The following is a 19,741-nucleotide window of genomic DNA, read 5'->3' as shown; positions in this document are numbered from 1 at the left end:
GATGATTTGAGTGTTGAGGTTGGCGTACAGGGGATGTGCCTTTATATTTGTTTTTTTTCCTCCACTGTATATTCCTTTCTCTTCTCCTTTCCTCAGCCTCGTTTCTGCACAGCAACTGAGGATTTCAGTGGCATGGGGAATTCCTGGAAATCTAATTTAGTTAGCATTGTTGGCTGAATGCTAAGTAATTTGATTTGTAGAGTTTTTAACAAAGCTTTGCTTCCTAGCTCGGGTATATGGCCTGGTAGGAATTCTGACAGAAAACTTAATAAACACTCAAATCCAGAAAGAAAAACACATTATAAAAGAGAGACTGGAATTCTAAGATTTATTATTGTCAGTGGGTAGAGGAGGATGATTTTTTTTTCTAGTTCTTTCTGTAATAAAATGAATGGTTTATTAATGTAGTGTTTCTGATTTCTCTTACTTGTAAGGCCTGCTTTGTGTCTGATTGAGAGGGCTGTGAATCTTGCCTAAGCAGATACTAACAAAATGTGTGCACAGATTGGAGTTTCCTGGAATAGGTCAGACTCTTAGAGGATCAGTGGAAGAGTTCCTTACCTGACGTCCTGTGTATTTTAACTATGCTATAGAGTGTTCTTCAAAGTAATTTATCTCTGCATGGAGAGGTCAAATCACTGTTTAGTGCTGCTGATCTTTATTTTGCTTGCCAGCAAGCACATTTGATTAATGTTTTAGTTCAAGTTTTTGGTTTTGTGTTTGGTTGTTTTTTTTTTTTTTTTAACCTGAGTGATAGTATTATTCCCGTTATTGCTTTCCTCTTCATGTAGTTATGTATAGGTTTCTCACTGCATGACCTTCCTGGAATACTGAGAAAAAGAGCACTAAAATAAAGTTCAAAAGAATGGATTTCATTTAAACAGTACTGAAAAAGATAATGTAAATTAATATTTTCTTCTACCGAAGTTGATACTGTATAAGATATTTGATGATCTTGAAATGTTTACCTTAATAAATGGCACACACCGTGTAACACATGTATTGATGACTTTTGTCCTCAGCATCTATATAATGTGCTTGATTTCTTATAGCTACATTATTATCGATATAAAATGGGAAAATGCCACTATAAAAGGTTTAACTGAAAGCTAAAGGATGCAGGGAGCAGGAACTTTTCCTTACTTAGGACTCCCCTGCAGCAGAACTTAACAGGAAGCTAAAACAGGAAGCCTCGATCAGGTTCCTTTTGCTGAGATTTTCCCTATTATATTTCTGCATATTCCTGCATCACACGCACTGAGGTGGTGTACAGGACCTGGCTGCAGTCCAAAGACCAAGTCATCCTCAGAGGACTGCCTACCTCCCCATTACTGTTCCCAGATTAAACTTGGCAAATTAGTTCCACTAGAACCCCCCCCCAGTCTTCCCTTTCAAAGGAAGGAACTTGCATTTGGAGTAGTTTTCCAAGATAATAATGTAGCCTTAAACTCTGTTGTATCTTCCATGATAACTCTGCTGGCGTACACGCAGGCTACATCTTCTGTGGACTGCCATGCCCATACTAAATTTTTTCCATTGCTCTCATCTCATTCAGGTCATGTACCTTTTCTTGCAACACTGTTTGTAGGCAGTAGACCCTGGGTGTCTAGTAAGGGGGAAAGGATATCAGAGGTGCTCATTTAGATCTGAAGTTGGAGAAGGGGAAGTCAATGGGAGAATATCCATTTACGCTGCCTATGTAGTGTGTATACAGCAAACCCTATAGACAGTGGTCAGCTAAAGGTATTGGACATGAATAGATTGATCAGTTTAGAGCGCACAGCAGTTTTTACCTTGCTAGTGATAGCAATTCTAATGATAGGCTGCTTATCACAAATACTCATATTAAATAATTGAGATAATCTCTAACAGCATTCAGCAATGTTAGCTTTTACAGGTAATGAAGCTAATGTAGTTAGGAATACAGAAAGTAATACTGGACGAAATTGTGGTAGAAAATTTTGCTTCTATTAAATCAGCTATACAAATACAAAACCATTTTCAGTAAAACCTAATCAGTTGTCAAGTATATAAGAAAAATATATCTATTTGAAGAAATAAAACTGTCTTCAATACAATCTAATCAACTGCCAGAAATGAAACATCTCTAATTTGATTAAAATGTTGCCATTGACCATAGTTATTTTCTCTTCTTGTAAATAAGAGGTTCTCAAGACAGAATGATAGTTTTTCTTATTGAATATCACTTTTAGCTTTTTTAGTTACTGCCCTTTTTCTGGCACTGACATTAATTCACTGCTGTATGAGGGCCGATGTGCCTTGCACTTGGCCAACATTATCCACATTAATGTTGCTTTTTCCATCCCAATCTCCATGCTCCTATTAGTTTTTGTTATTTGTTCAATCAGTGTTTCTAGATGTTGCCTCTTCTAACTTATCGTTATGTTTTTTTCTAACTTGAGGAGATGAAGAGCGTAGGAATCTCTTCTGGTTCAATTCTAAAAAGACAAGGCAGCTGCCAAGTAGTCTGCACAGTTGTGGTATTTGGATAACCTTACTTGCTCATAATATAGGTACATATACACAAATCATTCATCAGGAAGAGCCTGAGAGCAATGGAAGCATGCTCTGGGACTAAGTTGTCTTTCTTCCCAAATTTCTTTGTTCAGGAATGATACTCATATATGTGAGACAGCAAAAAAAAAAGATGTTGTCTATCATGGGGTTACTGTATCTTTCTTCATATGCTTCTGTTACTAGCTACTCTTATTTCTTTTTTTTTTTCTTCCCCCCTAATGACATTTTGCTCCTTTTTCTCTCCTCTCCTAGCTGCCAACATCTTCCTCCTTAGCACTCTTTCCATTACTGTGTCAGTCTCTTCTGGTCTGAATTTTTCCTTCGCTCTTTTTTATAATCTGACCCTTGTAAATGACACATTGCTAGGCATATAAAGAGATTCCAGTTATGGTCTAAAATTAGCTTCTACAAGCCTAAACTTGTCATCTAGGCAACCTCTGTAATCAATAGCGGAAGATAAATACCACAAGAAGGCAATTCATCACATTTTAAGATTATGTTGAAACTGGAGGGATTAATTGCTGTCTGGGCCACCTGTCTCTTTCTACTGATTAAAGAGAGAGCCCTAGATGACAATCTCGGTTGAGGTACCTGACTTCTAGATGGCTAAAATTAGATGAAAAGTATCCTACCTGTTGTGCAAGGAGTGGTGTTGGTAATGCATTGCCTTTGTAAGGTCTGTCCTACAGAGGTAAAAACTGCATAAAATCAGAATGAGATGGCACCCACAGTTTGATCTTTTTCCTTCCTGAACTGATTTGCAATGGTGCCAACAGTTATATTTGATTTTCAGTAGTGACTTCAGCAATGTTGTGACATTCTAGAAATCAAACCCCTACTATTGTAAGGTCTGTCCTACAGAGGTAAAAACTGCATAAAATCAGAATGAGATGGCACCCACAGTTTGATCTTTTTCCTTCCTGATTTGCATTGCAATGGTGCCAACAGTTATATTTGATTTTCAGTAGTGACTTCAGTAATGTTGTGACAGAAATCAAACTGCCAACAGTTATATTTGATTTTCAGTAGTGACTTCAGTAATGTTGTGACATTCTAGAAATCAAACCCCTACTATTTTGTTAGAATAGTTAATATTCATATAGCGCTTATGTGAATTTCTCACCAAACTGCAGAATCCATTTCATTTTTGGTACAGGGAGTTAGAAGCTTCAGAACATTTCTGACAAGGCCACACAGGACTGTACAACAACGTAATTGGATACAAACCCAGTTACCTGGATCCCATTTTAAAATCATAGGGAACTAAGTTTACTGATAGATAGTATCTACTTTTGCAGTGGTTGTTACTGAAACAGAAACACTCCCACACAAGTTGTCCAGATACAATTTGATCATAAACAATCAATAATTTTTGATTATCAGTGCTGCACATAAGCATTTGGAATTATAAAAATAAAATTTGGAAATACATATAAAACTATTTATGGACAAATATTGTATGGAAAGATTTTGAGCAAAACTGTATGTAAGAAAATATTTATCAGTTACAATTACTTCAATAATAAAACTGGTATTTGTGCTTCTAATGCTTGATCTTCTTTTAACAGTGCTGTAACTCACCACTGAACCAACACATTGGGAAGAGTTCGTAGCATCAAAAACTTCATCCGCATAGACTGATGCCATCTCTCCAGTCTCCAAGCACTGTGAACTGAAACTACGAGTCTTTATGGAGTTTATATCACCTGGGTCAAAGGGAATGTTTTTCTGATATTTAACGAGGACCCTTACTGCCAGTATGACGAGCCAGGAGAAGTGGGTTAACCTAAGTCCTGGAGAGTTCTCTCAGCTTCAGAAATATGCGGAATGTAAGTAATTTTTAAAATATGTGATTTTATGGCTAATTAAAAATTAAGAATATTTTGAATGCAGAATATAATATAATAATATTATTGTATTACTGATATTATTCCCTGTAAAGTAAGAGGTTTAATTATGGTTTATGTTTTTTAATCCAAAAGATAGGTTCTTTGGAGAGGAAAAAAAAAAAACAGTTGGGGTCTGTAACTTTTTTTACTGAACAATTATTATCCAGTATGGTACCATGTAGACTGACTAAGGGTTATGTGACTATGGGTATTTGGAGAGCGTATCTTTATGGCTTTGCTCCCTTAAATTCACCATAACAATTTGTAGGCCACTAGAGTGGGGTTTGTAGTTAAAAAGAAACTGGCTCAGTCATGGAGGAAACATGGAGATTCCAGGAGAAACACATCTAGGTGTTCAGTATGAAGATGTTTCTAATACTATAAACAATGCGAAGGAAGAGTTGTCCTGTGAAAGAGCAGGAAACAAAAAACTCTCTAAGCTGAAGAACCAGTTCTTTAGTTATTGCTCAGGCAAAACTTCCTTTAAGTTGCCTGAGCAACTTAAATGGCTCAGAATGACGTGCTTAGAGAACAGGTACCGAACATGAGAAGTTAGATTTAGGAGACAGTTTATGACGCCTGATAAGAACTGAACTGGAAAAGGTCAAGAACATTAGGAAGTTTTCCTGTATGATACAGAACTGAACTGGAAAAGGTCAAGAACATTTAGGAAGTTTTCCTGTATGATAGGTAATCTAAATTTTATATTTTTAAAAACTGAGAAAATCTCATATGATTTATGAATGTTGTTGATTTATTACTAAAGGAAACACTTGCATATAAGGTAAAATGAAGACTGCTGATTGTTTGGTAGTTTTTTTGTGCCTATGACATGACAGCGTATACTTAATTGTGTTTCAATGTAGTCATCTAACAGAATAATCATAAAATTTAATAACTTTAATAGTACATTCCACTGGAACGTGATTGAGATTCATAATATTTTCATGATATCAAGGTAAGCCATGAATGATACTTCTAATAATGCAATGTTATTGAACAACAACAACAACAAAAAAATCAGGTAGAAATATTTACATGATGCTTTCTGGAACAGATGTATTTGAGTCTCAGTTTTCTACAATTGCTGTAGAAAAAGTTGAAAGTATTCTATTTATTAACAAAGCATGTTTCTTCCCCATGCCACCTTCTTGTCTCAAAGGATAAGCTGTAGAGATGAAGCAAATTTGCTCCATATACTGCTTTAAATCCTTAATGATATTACCAAGTAAGGAGCTATTTTGTTTGTCATTTCATAGTGGAATATGAGACATTGATACCTGTCCAGTATTTAATCAGTTAGGACCTCCTCCTTAAAAGAAGGCCTTAAAGATCTGGTATGAGTCTGAGAAATGAAAATATCCATGCATTTTAGTAGTTCTTTTATTTGTATGTAACATACAGAAACATTAAATAAGAGGAAACAGTATGCAATTACATGGAGCTTAAAAAGGACACATCCAAATTTTGTATTGATGTTCCGTTGCCTTCAGAGACCATTTCAAAGAAAATTTTGTATTTCACATTTGATGTGAGTAAGCTTGCTTCTTTTAAATTACATCACCAAACGGATAGTAAACATAGTATAGCAGTTTAAAAAAAAAAACAAAACTTTTGAAAATATTTACTTCTTCCTGGGAAAATATTTAAAAATGATTGTTCATTAATTTTTTCAATACCAGAAATTGAAGACTTCTAATAGAGAGAGAACAGTTAAAAATTTTTTTTTCTATGCATTCTCATAATTTAAGCCTTCAATGTGCAGCGTTTGCCAAAATATTTGTTGTCTTCCTTATGGGGGGGGGAAAAAAAGGCATTTAATATATTCCTTTTCTTTCTGCTTCCCTTTGCTCCTCCAGCACTTCTTGTGCACTCCATAGTTCAGAGCCATTGCTTTAATAGAACTGTTGGTATCAGGATAAAGTATTTGGTGAAATTGCTTGTATTTGTTTGTGTTCAGGTTTGTGTGTCTATGTAAAAGAAACACATGGTGTCTTCGAAGCTTTCTCTCCTTGTCTGGAATAGAAGGATGTTAGTTGTTCGAAAATGTGAAATGTGTGCATCTTTGTATAAATACTTCAATTTCTGAGGCAATTAGAAAAAAAATCGTTAATGGTATATAGACTTTGATATATAATGCCAAGGGAATATAACCCAGATATGGGCCTTATTTTAAATTTCTGAGCCGTCCAATTTAATTTTGCTAAATGACTGAATAGCAGTATCTTTAAATGTGTGATTGAAGACTTTAAAATGCAATTAAAAAATATTTAATTGGATCCAATATTTTTGAATTTGATACATTTTTGTCTAACATGCAGAGATACAAAATGTTGTGACAGTAGATGCCCTTACTCATTACTATACAGTGATTAAATTATGTGGAATTTTATGAAGTTTGAGTATATAATTGCTTTGCTACTTCATTGTCTTTGTTGAACATGGCAAGATAGTGAACTGAAAAATCGCCAAATTTCTAATAGAGTTTAGCTGGCTTGGTAGAGTTTGATTTATTGATCAGAAGAAGAAAAAAAAAAAAGGCATTGCACACTTCTCTCCGGCATGTGACTTGAGGTGCCAGTGGGTCTCCTGCAGGAAGGAGAGATGATCTGGGTGTCAGAACGTAACACTGTAGGGAGTTTTGACTTTGTGGCAGTTGCCTGCCAACAAGTGTTGGTGATGAGCCCCCAGCCTTGCCTTGTGCTAAGGAGTGGGTTTCACTGAAGGACTCTGGAATACAGTAGGGAATTTATAGTGAAGTGATTTGTTTTCAGCTCACCTGCTGATATGTGGGGGTGTCATTTGCTCTGCCTTTCATTCAGTTTGGTGTATAGACTTCATAAATCTTACCTAAATTACAACATTATTTTAACTATGGAAATTTTTAACAGATACACTTTCTTGAATTTACAAAATTTAGCCCTAAAGTGAGTACTGGAACAAAGAACAGAGTCTCCCAAAAATCCGTCTACCTTGGATGTCAGTGACTTTGGATCATCCTCTTAGTGGCTGATAGTCACATCTATGTAATGAGGTTGCTGATATCAGAATTACTTTTGTACAACTGTGGTGGATTCACCTTGGCTGGATGGCAGGTGCCCACCAAGCTGCTCTATCACTCCTCGCTCTCTTCCCCTGCTCCAGCGTGGGTTCGCACCACAGGAGATGATCTTCCATGATCTTCAGGACACTAGCAGACAGGGCACATTTGTAGGAGTTGAGGGATTTCGGTTTGAGTCTTTTGAGGTTGAACCTCAGTTTGAACGCATATCCTCAGTCTTTCCCCTAACCAGAAGGCAAGCCTGTCTCATTTCCAACTGCTTTATGAAGATGTCTGTTGCTGCCAGACGTTGCTGAAATCAGTCACATCTGCAAGTGTTACAGTTTCTGTGAATAGCAGGAGAATGGGTCCATCCAGGTTCTAAGAGAGGAATTAAGTGCCTCTTCTTATCTTTAGACTGTAACAGAACTTAGGAGGAGTCTAGATGACTTGCTTCTCTTCTGCATCAACTGACTTTAGTCACATAAAGGAATTTTCAAACTATATTGAGACACAGGCTGCACAGATAATAAGCTTAAAGTACTTCCAACGTTAGGTGCAGAACTGCAGCTGATTGAGTGTGGACATTATAGATCCAGCTGTCCTGGGCTTAGACGTCTGAATTCAGCCTAAATCCCCTTTTTAGTCACCAAAGTAGGTGTGTGAACCTTTCACTATAAAGCCCGTTAAACTCCTCACATGGATTCTTGTGCTCGGACAGGGACATGTGCTTTCTGCTTTCTGACTGAAAGACGCTTTCCTCCAGTTCAGTGTAGTTCCACTTTGAATTCATCTTCTGACAGCTTGATGATAGCCTGTCTACTTTTGCAAGTATAGTTAAACAAACAAGGCCTGTGCCTAGCTCTGTGTGGAAGATACTGTCCTTGGTATCCCACTGAGACGTTCCTACCACATCTTGTCTGCCTGTCGTCTTCATTGCATATTTATGGTATGGTTCTTGGCTTTATCCAAGTGTATTGTCTGGTGAACACAAACCCTGAATGTAAAATTTCTTTCCTGAATACATACCAGCTTTTCCCAATTTCCATAGATGTAACTGAACCGCAAAGGAGAATGGGTTCTTCACCACTTGTTCCTAATCACAAAACATTTCCCTCTAAGTGACACTCAGGACTTAATAGTAAGTGAATGTTTTCCAGTACATTAATCCAAGGAATATCCATAATTTTGTTTTACCGAATTATTTTTGAGCTCAATTCAAGGCAACTTTATACTTCCAGTTTAAGACCTTTCTTCATCTGCTCGCCATACTTAAATAATTTGGGGCTTCAAATGAATTTTTTGGAACAGTTTAAATATTACTTTAAAAAGAAGAAAAGTGTATTTCTAGAATTCAAAGCGCATATTACCTAACACTTTGGCTCTTTGCAGCTAATATGCGTGTGTGTGGTTTTTGGAAGAATAATTATTTCCAAAGACAGTTCTTCTGTGTCCTCCTTGCTGGTCAAATTAAACATCTCCTCTCTCCTCTTGTTCTGAAGAGAGAATAGTAGAAAATATTTGGCATTAGATCTGTGCCTTGTTTTAAAATGCCTCAGAAGAATACGTGAAAAGAAAGAGAACTGAGATAACTGGTGTGCTCGTTATATAGTAGTAATAATAACAATAATAAAAACAACAATAATGTGTAACCCACACCGAATCCTGAAGATTCTAGGGAAATGCATGCACTCAAGAGAAGAAAATTTACATTTTTTTTCTCCTTTAGATTTCATGATTAATGCTGGCTGTGGGGAAAAAAAGGCAAAAAGATGCAGGGGCTTTTCTGCATAAAAATGTCACTTAAAGTGCATAGGGTAATGTACATACAGGACTTTTCAGGCAGAGGCTGTTTCTTCTAAACTGTATAGTACCAAGTATATGCGTAGTTCTGTACTATTCCTAACAGCAGCCTGAATTGTAAGGACATTAGAAAGAAACAGTATAAATAGCTTCATTGTGATTATTATCTGTATGGTAAGTTTGATTAGTTTGGACAGGGTTTTTTGTATCCTTTTTATTAAATGAATTTTGAATCTCCTTTTGAGGCTGTTTCTTCTAAACTGTATAGTACCAAGTATATGCGTAGTTCTGTACTATTCCTAACAGCAGCCTGAATTGTAAGGACATTAGAAAGAAACAGTATAAATAGCTTCATTGTGATTATTATCTGTATGGTAAGTTTGATTAGTTTGGACAGGGTTTTTTGTATCCTTTTTATTAAATGAATTTTGAATCTCCTTTTTTAAATGAAACTTAAATAATTTGGGGCTTCAAATGAATTTTTTGGAACAGTTTAAATATTACTTTAAAAAGAAGAAAAGTGTATTTCTAGAATTCAAAGAGCATATTACCTAACACTTTGGCTCTTTGCAGCTAATATGCGTGTGTGTGGTTTTTGGAAGAATAATTATTTCCAAAGACAGTTCTTCTGTGTCCTCCTTGCTGGTCAAATTAAACATCTCCTCTCTCCTCTTGTTCTGAAGAGAGAATAGTAGAAAATATTTGGCATTAGATCTGTGCCTTGTTTTAAAATGCCTCAGAAGAATACGTGAAAAGAAAGAGAACTGAGATAACTGGTGTGCTCGTTATATAGTAGTAATAATAACAATAATAAAAACAACAATAATGTGTAACCCACACCGAATCCTGAAGATTCTAGGGAAATGCATGCACTCAAGAGAAGAAAATTTACATTTTTTTTCTCCTTTAGATTTCATGATTAATGCTGGCTGTGGGGAAAAAAAGGCAAAAAGATGCAGGGGCTTTTCTGCATAAAAATGTCACTTAAAGTGCATAGGGTAATGTACATACAGGACTTTTCAGGCAGAGGCTGTTTCTTCTAAACTGTATAGTACCAAGTATATGCGTAGTTCTGTACTATTCCTAACAGCAGCCTGAATTGTAAGGACATTAGAAAGAAACAGTATAAATAGCTTCATTGTGATTATTATCTGTATGGTAAGTTTGATTAGTTTGGACAGGGTTTTTTGTATCCTTTTTATTAAATGAATTTTGAATCTCCTTTTTATTAAATGAAGTTTTATGGCTATTATACTCCAAATTGTATGTTAAGGGAAATTTAGAGGATCCTGGTCCAAAAGCAAGTGAGAAAATATTGAAGGGATTGGAAACAGTTAAAGCAAGACTGTTTCATGATTCAGCTAGGCTTTAAAAGAAAGAAGGAAGGTCTGCCCTTCCCTTAGTGGGTGGAGAGAGGCGGAGGAAAAGGCCTCTGAGCTCTGGCAGCATGTGCACTCTGGGGAAATAGCTTGGTTTTGTGTTGTCCTTTTGAGTTTGTCAACAAAATGTGCCCTGAGGAAAAAGCCTGAAAAAGACTTTTTGCAAAACTTTTGGCAGTGAATTTTTCCCAGGCTGGTGGAGGAGAACTTGGGCAGACTGTCACAGCCTGAAGATAGAAATAGATGTTGGAGTGCTACTGAAATGGCTGTGAGAACAGGAACAGCATCAGCAGCTGCAGCATCTTTTGATGTAGCATCAATAGCTACTGCAAGAACTAGACAGTGTAAGAATTTTATAGGGGAACAGGAAAGAGGAACTTGTGAAAAAGATATCTGAAGAGAAACAGGAAGGTCAGCAGAAGTTTTGGTCCAGAATTAAGTTGCCAGAGACTCTTGGGTGGGTTTGATTCTGTGGCCCTCACAGATGGAAAAGATTTTCTTTTACAATGGATATAAATGATAACCTGCGGGGAACTTCATACATGTGGCAGCTGGTCACCAGCAGCTATGGGCCATTACGCAATCCCTCAGAGGGTCCCAGGCTTCTAGTGCCACATGGAATTGTGCTAATTCTAATGAGGGAATAGGCCTCATCAAAGAATACAGATTGCTAAAACCAGCTGGCTTTGGCTGTTTGGAAAGTGGAGAGAGAAAATTGCTGGCGATTACTGAGAATGGTTTTACCCCAAGTATTGGATTTTAGGAGTATGGTGTTTCTGCTGCTGTTAGTAAAGATGGAGGAAATTAAGTTTTCATAAAGTTTTGTCAGAGCCTGTCAGGCTGGCTGAAAGATGGGGTCTGCCAGCGCTGCCTGTACAATATCCCATGCACTTGGAGAACTTCATGGAGAAGGAGAATGAGTCTAGTGAGAGATCCCCTCTTTGCATGCAAGGCCTGTTGGGGATGGAGTGGCCAGAAGAAGGGGCCATTTGATGATTTGTGGAGTCTGACTCCTCGTTCTGAGTCTGTGACTGGGGACTAAAAATCTGACTAAGAGAAATTGGAGTCCCACTCAAGGGTTTGATGGGGCACTCGCTTTAGTTATTCTAAGAGGTGAACTATGAACTATGCTTATTGATACAACACTGTAATTTTTTTTCTTAAGATCTGTGAGTTTAAATCCCTAGTGCGCATTCCTGTGTTGTACCAATTTAGAGAAAATGGGATAGACATATGATATCTTATAGGTTTAGGCTCTAGTCAGATTTATTCTTAAAAAAAGCTGAACTCTGTCCAAAGGAAGGTGGTTATATGTAGTCTGCACTAGTGAGGATATTGGATCCAACTTTGACTTGTGTTAGATGGAAATCCAGGATAGAAAAGATACAAAGTTGTAAATTTATTTTTCGTTTAACAACTCATAGCTGGGACTTGGCCTCTGAAGATTGTTTCATAGATGAAGTTGTTGTGGGGGGCGGAGAGCTGGGCACAAATGTCAGCTGCAGAAGTAATGGTGGATTTCTTTCCTTTCTCTCATCAGGAATTCTGCGTTAGGTCTTGAAGAGAATGTAACATAAGTATGATAAGCCAAGCATTTCTGAAGGAAAAAAAGCTGATAAACATACAGTAATACAGTATAATCTGGATCTCTGAGGTGGGCTTTCTAATGACTTAAAATGCTTAGTGTTCCTGCCATGATATATGCCTATCTATGACTAGCAGAGGTGTTTTTACCCAAACAGAAGCCAGTCAACTCTCCAGTTAATCTGTCTAGGGTAAACGGTGTCATATTGACTCTGTTCACAACTGTGAGTAAGGAGGAACCTTCTCATGGCAGTCAGGTGGGATACTCAGGTGTATGCAGAACTTGTTTCCTGCTTCCATGCCTGTACTGAAGAAGGGCATCCAACTTGTTTAAAGTACAATAGGCTATTTAGGGAAAGGGACAATGCAGAAGAGTGTGCTGACCTCCTTACTTTGACTAAAGGTTCTATCAAATTATTCAGGAGTTACTTTATTTCATGACAAAGGCAAATGCATTTGAGTCCTTTCAGTCCCCCTCAGGCTACTATATATTCTAATTTAAAACAATCTTTTAGGAACTAATGGCTTTCCTAGAACTTTATTTGAATTGTACGCAGTAATGGCGCAAAGTAAAGTCACATTGAGTCACTTTTTGAGAATCCTAAAAGTAATCTTATTACAGTATTATGTTCATGTCTTAGCTAATTTCAGGAATCCTCCCCTGTTTTCTGACTTTAAGAAACTTTGTATGCTAGCTGCAGGGAGACATGTTTTAAGAGAAGAAAATAGTGAATTTATATGCATTTGTGACTATGAGATGGCAAAATTGGGATGTACTCTGCTGTTTGTAAGATACCCTATTCCTCTGCAGAACAGAGGATGCTCCCAGAAATATCTGACTTGTTCAGGAGTTCTGATATAAAGGGATTATAGCCAGCAAAATGCAAGACTACTGTTGCTGCTGCATGCTGTTGACTGGAGGCTGCTAGCAAGAGGTCATATAACAGAAAGAGAATTAGTCCATTTAGTAAAAACAAAGAAGGCAATAGGCCTTTAGAATAAACTTGTAATTCAAAATTTTTAAAGATGTTGACAGATTGGTCCAGAGTAGGATCAGTTCAATGAAGCACCAGCTGTTTTTAGCTTCAATTCCTGTCCTAAAGAACTGCTTCTGGTTCCTGAATGATTGAGTGGCAGGGTCAAAAATATGATGGCTCAGAAACTTGCAACTTTCATTTAGGGGTAACAAAAGTATTATGGAGCAAATGGTCTCAGTTGTGCTAGTGCTGACACACTTTATTCATCCATTTTAGGAAAGCTAGTGGAAGTGTCAAAGTTTTGTACCTATTTAGATCTCATGGAAGAAATGTTAGAGGAATTAGAGAAGGAAAAAGTTGATGCAGCCTGTTAAATAGCACCAAGTTGCATTGATCCCAGACTCCAGAGATAAAATACTGTTAGAAAAGACTGTTATTACAAACCCATCATTTGAGCACAGAGAGGCACTGGCCATGCTTGCTGTGTGATGAATATGACACTGTCCCGTCATCACGAGCGCTTGGTGGCCTCACTAGAAGATGGTAATTTACTTGAAACCATCTTGCACATCTCCTTCATCCGGGAGAATGAGGGAGAGAAGGTGATCGCAACACCGGGAGAAGATTGTAATGTTTACTCAGTCTCACTGAGCAGTGAAACACAACAGTTCAATACAATACAGATACTGAATTGGTTGTGCTGAGACTGCATAGTGTTTGACCTTTATTTTTAGGATAATCATATTATTTTCTAGATTACACTACTAAGTTTCCAGTGTTTCCACTGAGGGCATAGTGGCTGTTTAAGTATCTGGGAAAGATTAAGTTAGCCAGAGCACTAGCACTGCCAATAATAACAGAGCTTGTGTTAACTCTTAGACATGCAGATAGACCCATGGTTCTTAAATAATATAGTCGGGCTCCCAAATGCTGGGCCTTTGTTGCAATAAAAGGGGATTATGAGTAAGTCTTTAGGGGAAAAGTCAATGCCTAGGCATTTCCATTTTCAGGGGTATTATTGCAAGAAGCAAATCTAAAGAGTTCCTACAAAGTCCAAAATAGAAACCCTAGTTCTCAAGTTTCTGTGGCTGTGGGATCCGTGGTGTGTGGTGGCTGGCAGCGATACCTCCTGTCTTAGAATCCTGAAAGGCAAATGGTGTCATCTCACCTTGGTTTCTGTTTCCTCTGTCAAAAATAATGATTTCTTTCTAGAATTGAAGCTGCACAGATATACACTGCCAGTCATTAATGCCTGTTGTTGCAGCATCAGCTGCTACTGGTGTTGAACACGTGTTGTATGTTGACTGACATACAGTCATAAAATTACTGAACGTGTATTTATATACCGTAAAATGTATAAACATTGATTATGCCTTTGTTACATTTCCTGTGTTTCTGTGTTTCTATGTATCTTCCGTATTTCTTTTTCTTTATTGTTTGGTTGTTTCTATGGACATTTGCATGTAAACAGTGAGAAGCTTTTGTTTCTTAAGAGTTCGTCTGTTCCTGTTGCTTATTCCCTATTACAAAGATTGGGGGGATAATTCAGTTGGTTGCTGTGGAAATGAGCCTGATGTCACAAACAGAGAATTACAGTTCACCAAGCCTTGAAGAAACAAAACGAAGGGAGAATGGACTAATTGGGGAGCCATGTGGCTGTGGCAGAACCTCAGCTCTCATTAAAAGCGTATATTTTTAGTCCTTGTGTTTCTATAGAAGAGCTTGAAAGTGTAATTCAAATGATGAGAATCCATGACTCATCAGACAAACTGAAAAAAATAGCTCTGAGAGAAAGGACGATCCCTCTTTGCTTTTATGGGATTCGAACTCAAAGAACCAGTAGCTCATAGCAGGTCCCCTCAGCCCAGCAAAGCTTCATATGACTGAAGAGAGAAGGGGAAAGCTGCTCATCCAACTCATTCACTGAAAAAATATACTTTGCTATTAGCGTTACTGTTTACACTGTTCTGCCTCTCCTGGATTTCTGAAGAAAGGAACCAAAGCTGCCTTCCTTACTGCTCTTGAGAACAGGAGATAGGTTGCTCTTGATGGTTCAAACAGAGAATCAGAGGCCTCTGTTTGAAAAAGAGTGGGCTTAGGGCTGCCTGATGGTGTCGGAAGGCCTCTCTCCCTGTGCCATTTGTCGGAGTTGAAGGGCCCTGGTTTGCATTCCTCTCCGTTGTTTTCTGCCAATTAAAAGAAGCAAAAATTTTAAATGTGCTTATAATTACGTATGTTTTCATTGTTTTTTCAAGCACTAAAAATACATTGCTTTTTGTGTGGCTTTGGAAGATTTTTAATGGGTGTTACGGAGTGTCACTACATAATTTTGTTGGCTGCATTGCAAAATGTAATGGCTTTTTGAGGACATTACTGACATTAAATTTGTTTTTTGTCAGATTAGATTTTGTGTGGTTTATAATTTTATTAAACCCAGAATAGAATATTGAGAAAAGATGTTGTGATGAAATTCCAATATAATATTTTCTTGCATAGTTTCTGAAAATATAAATTCTTGATTTTATTTTCAACATAAAAGATTATAAATAATTTGCGTTAGAGACACTCAAATTAATTGTAGCATTAATGATAGTTATTGATAATGGATTTGTTTTGAAGAATGTATTTCCCAGAATTACCTGGCCTAGTAATAGATATTTTCATTCATGAAGGCATACCAAATAGCTTTAAAATGCTTTGTTAACTGTTGTTTGGTTGTTGTTGGGTTTTTTTTTTTGTTTGTTCGTGGGTTCCCCCCCCCACCCCAAGTAGAGGGCCATTTCTACTTTTAATACATTATTTATGTTTGAAATTCACTGCAGAGATGGGACAGAATCTAGCATCCTTACCTGTATCAGAACAGATTAATTGAAGACCCTGGCAGTCATTATTGACGTCACTGCTTTGGAAGAAAGCATAGTCTGTATATTGTATAAGAGCCTATATATTGTAGAGGTTGAAATGAATGGAAGGAAACACAGTGAAAATTTTAGACAGTTATGAGAGGAGGATGGGAAGACAGTTTATATACTAAGTATGTGTCTGAGTGCTTATTGAACAGAGGCACTTCAGTGCTGGATAGGCTCTAAGAGTTTGAGAAATTACTGAAATGATACTAGAGATGATGAAAGCAGATTGAAGAGATGCAAAGAAAAAGAGTGAGTGGCAAGATAAGTACATTACTCTAGTTTTGAACTAAGGTTACAAATAGATGGTAACTGTACTATTTTAGCAGCATGAATATAGGAGATTCAGAGTTGCTGGGATGAAAAAGATGAAAGTCCTGAAGGGGAGAAAATTATAAAAATAATTGAAAATTAAGCCATGGGAAAACAAAAAAACCCAAATGGCTTCAAATAAAGTTGGAGTAGACCAAAATTCATGGATCCGTGCTATTTTTACAACTCGGGTAATGCATTGAGTGATTTAAGGAAACTGAGGGAAGAACAGATCTCAGAAAGAGTCAATTAGCACAAAATTAAAGTAGGCTTCTAAAGAGTCAGAACAGCAGACGAGCCAAAACAGAGCTCAGTACCTTAAGGTTGATATTTGGAAATTCTTATTTGACATTTGGGTGTTCGGTCATAAAAATAATTTAAAAGAAATTATGAAAAACAAATGGTGAGATTGAGAGGAATGACCTGGGGCAGAAAGAAAAGAATTCAAGTAGAACCTTAGTGGCTAGCCAAATTTTATCTTGTAGCAATGATTTAAATTACTCTAAGATAACTATTCTGTCTTCTGTAGAGAGCCCTGTAGAAGTTTTTCTATAAATTCTTTATTATTAAAATCTGTGAAAATGTGCACAAGTGCTATTATTTTTGATTCTAAAGCTTGACTACTTATTTAGCTAATTTTGGCTGAGGGTGAATCCAAATAAGTACTCAAACTGGAATTTGAAATAAGCCACTTGCATTCCCTTTGGAGGTGCTCTTATTCTAGAATAAATCAGAAATGATTATTCATTTAGAATTATTTTAGTAGATAAGATGTTAGTTAATTAGGAATGAGCTAATAGTTAAAGGAATACTGATACATTTCATATTCCTTTGTTTTGTTCTAAGTATAGAACCATTTTCTTATATTTTGCTTCAGACACAATGAATTTTGTCACGTTGCTCGTCAAGTCCAAGCTCATTATTGCAGCTACGGTCTAACATGTGATACCTCCAAAGAGGACCGTGATATCTCCAAACAGTATATGACACTAGGATATAATTTTAAATTATCAGTGCTTTAAGAGGATTCTGGGAGTTTAAGGGATCCACAGAAAAATGACAAAATGTAATTAAGTTGTCCCAAATGGTACAAAAGCACATTCTGAAGTATTTCCTAGTGTAACTATGTGTAAATTAAAGCATGCACTGAAGTTTTTCTGGATTAGGTTTCAAGAAGCAAGTGCCAGAGTAGCACTTCCTTCTAATAGCGTTCTAGAGATGTAATGACTGATTATGTAGGAGGACTACTAAGCTGCTCTTCAAATTGCAAACTCTCCAAGACAGACTCTACTCTTAAAATAAATACTCTGCAGCTCTGTGTGCACATTGGAGCTTAAAGTTATCCAATCTCATATTTTTAAAAATAACCTGAATAAGTTTACTTTAAATTTTGTGGTTTTCCTATCATTAACAGCTTTCATAAGAACGTGAGGGTTTGGGGTTTTTTTTCCCCTCCTTTTTTCCATTCCCTTTTTGTTATCTAGCCACAACACCTGTGTAGCATCTTTGGCTAACAACACCCCCTTCCCTCCTGCCCCCCAAACAAAACAACACCCCCCCCAACAAATCCAGTCATCTCTACAGCTTAGCATCCTGTCCCTGGGAGGCATGCATCTGAAAAGTATTGTAAGGGTTCCAGGCACAAAAATGTTAATCTTTATTCAGGGTCTGTCTTGACGTAAAAAGCAATACCAAATTTTGCATAATTATGCACAATGGGTTATAATCACATCTCCATTTAATTATTTTAGTGGAAACTAGCAATATGGTCTCTGCACTACAGAAAGTCTTTGGCTTGAAACTGAGTCAGACCTTATTGAGTGTTGTGTTGCTTCTAGTGAATAAAGCTGCATAAACTGCTCTAAATAACTTGGGTTAATGAATAAGGATATATCACGTCGCTGCATTTTTGTATGTTAAACTTGCCAGTTGATGTGTACTTTAGCTTTTATCCTGAAAGATGTTATTTAAGGTAAGGACTGACATAATTTTATTGGGTAGGAGTGCCCACCTGAGGTGCTATATGTACAGAAAGTTGTTCTCTCCCATGCAGAAAGAATTTGTCATGTCCTGTTTTTCCCCTTTAGGAGTCATGTAGTAGCAATCAGCTATACACAAGAGCTCTGTTCATATGGGTTTGCTGTTCATGCTGCCAGTGATAGAGAAGTTGTGTTCACTTGCTGCTGGCTGCTACACAAATTATAGTGCCAAAGAGTACTATGTGTAGTGTTCTGAGGTGGTGATTAAGGCAAACTCTGTTAGGGTTTTTAATTGTGATTAGTCTTGTATATAACAGCAGGTGAGTTTTTATAAGTGCTCCTCTTATTCAGACTGCTAATATATCACTATGAACTTGTCTCTAATAGCATTCTAGTGTTTTTAGGCCAAGCTTCTTACAGACCACATACCCATACCTCTATCTTTCAAAAATAAAGAGTGATAATAAGAAAAAATATATGCCCACAGTTCTCAACTAGTTTTAGCTTAGAAGAGTTGATCATCTGCTTTGTTTTACTGATTGTGAAGCACCTCTGGGGATTTGATTTCTGCATTGTTTTACTAAATGTCTGTGTTTATCTGCTCAGTCTCTTCCATAAGTGCTGTCTCAATGCCCAATTCTGTTTTGAGGAGTAGATTCTACCTCATTTTCTTTCTCCTTTTGTGAAAGGGATGAAAAAGCTTCCCATTTCTCCCACCTGTTTAGTTATTACAAACCAATAATTGTTGTGTAAAAATGAAACAGATGGAAGAAATGAGAAACATTTTCATCCCTTTCACAAAAGGAGGAGAACAAAGTCCTTTATCATAGCAGATTTTTATTATTTTCATTATGCATTTTTTTCTTAATCAGTTTTTAGTGTTAATAGTTATGCAGAATATCAGTCTTGTCCTAATCTTTCATGAAACAACACTTTACCAGGAGAGGTTCCCACTTTTACTGATACTGGCTTTCAATTTAATGTAAGTCTTCCATATAATTCTGAAAAAAAATATTTTCTTTGCATACATATGCTAGAGTTTGGTTTTCTTCCTACCCCACTATACATATTTAGTCTTAGATAAAGGTCTAGTGGCTTATGCTGCATAACTTCAGTGATCAATGGAGCTTTGCAAAAGTGGGTACTCCCAGCCCTTGCCAAATGACCATCAGTAGATAGCTTTGGAGCTTGCTATCAGAGCCGAGATTTTTCAGACTGCTTTTTTGGTTGGCATCCAGTTGCATTTTGATATTTTATGCGGTAATGCTGTTGAACTAGCAATTCTAACAGTCATTTTAGGGGTAGTGTAGAATGTTCTGTTCCATTTCCATTTG

General features: G+C 36.9%; 1 protein-coding gene across 1 annotated transcript in view; it reads left to right on the top strand.

The window, feature by feature from the left end:
* Positions 1–4,297: 4,297 nt before the first annotated feature.
* DGKB (diacylglycerol kinase beta) overlaps positions 4,298–19,741 on the top strand; it is a 331,298-nt gene continuing 315,854 nt past the window's right edge. The window contains exon 1 of the mRNA XM_009281041.1: positions 4,298–4,367. Within this exon, the coding sequence (XP_009279316.1) occupies positions 4,298–4,367 (70 nt within the window). The remainder of the gene's footprint in view (positions 4,368–19,741) is intronic.

Source organism: Aptenodytes forsteri, unplaced genomic scaffold (assembly GCF_000699145.1).
Source record: "Aptenodytes forsteri isolate BGI_AS27 unplaced genomic scaffold, ASM69914v1 Scaffold292, whole genome shotgun sequence".
Lineage (NCBI taxonomy): Eukaryota > Metazoa > Chordata > Aves > Sphenisciformes > Spheniscidae > Aptenodytes > Aptenodytes forsteri.
This window is presented reverse-complemented; position numbering and strand designations above follow the sequence as displayed.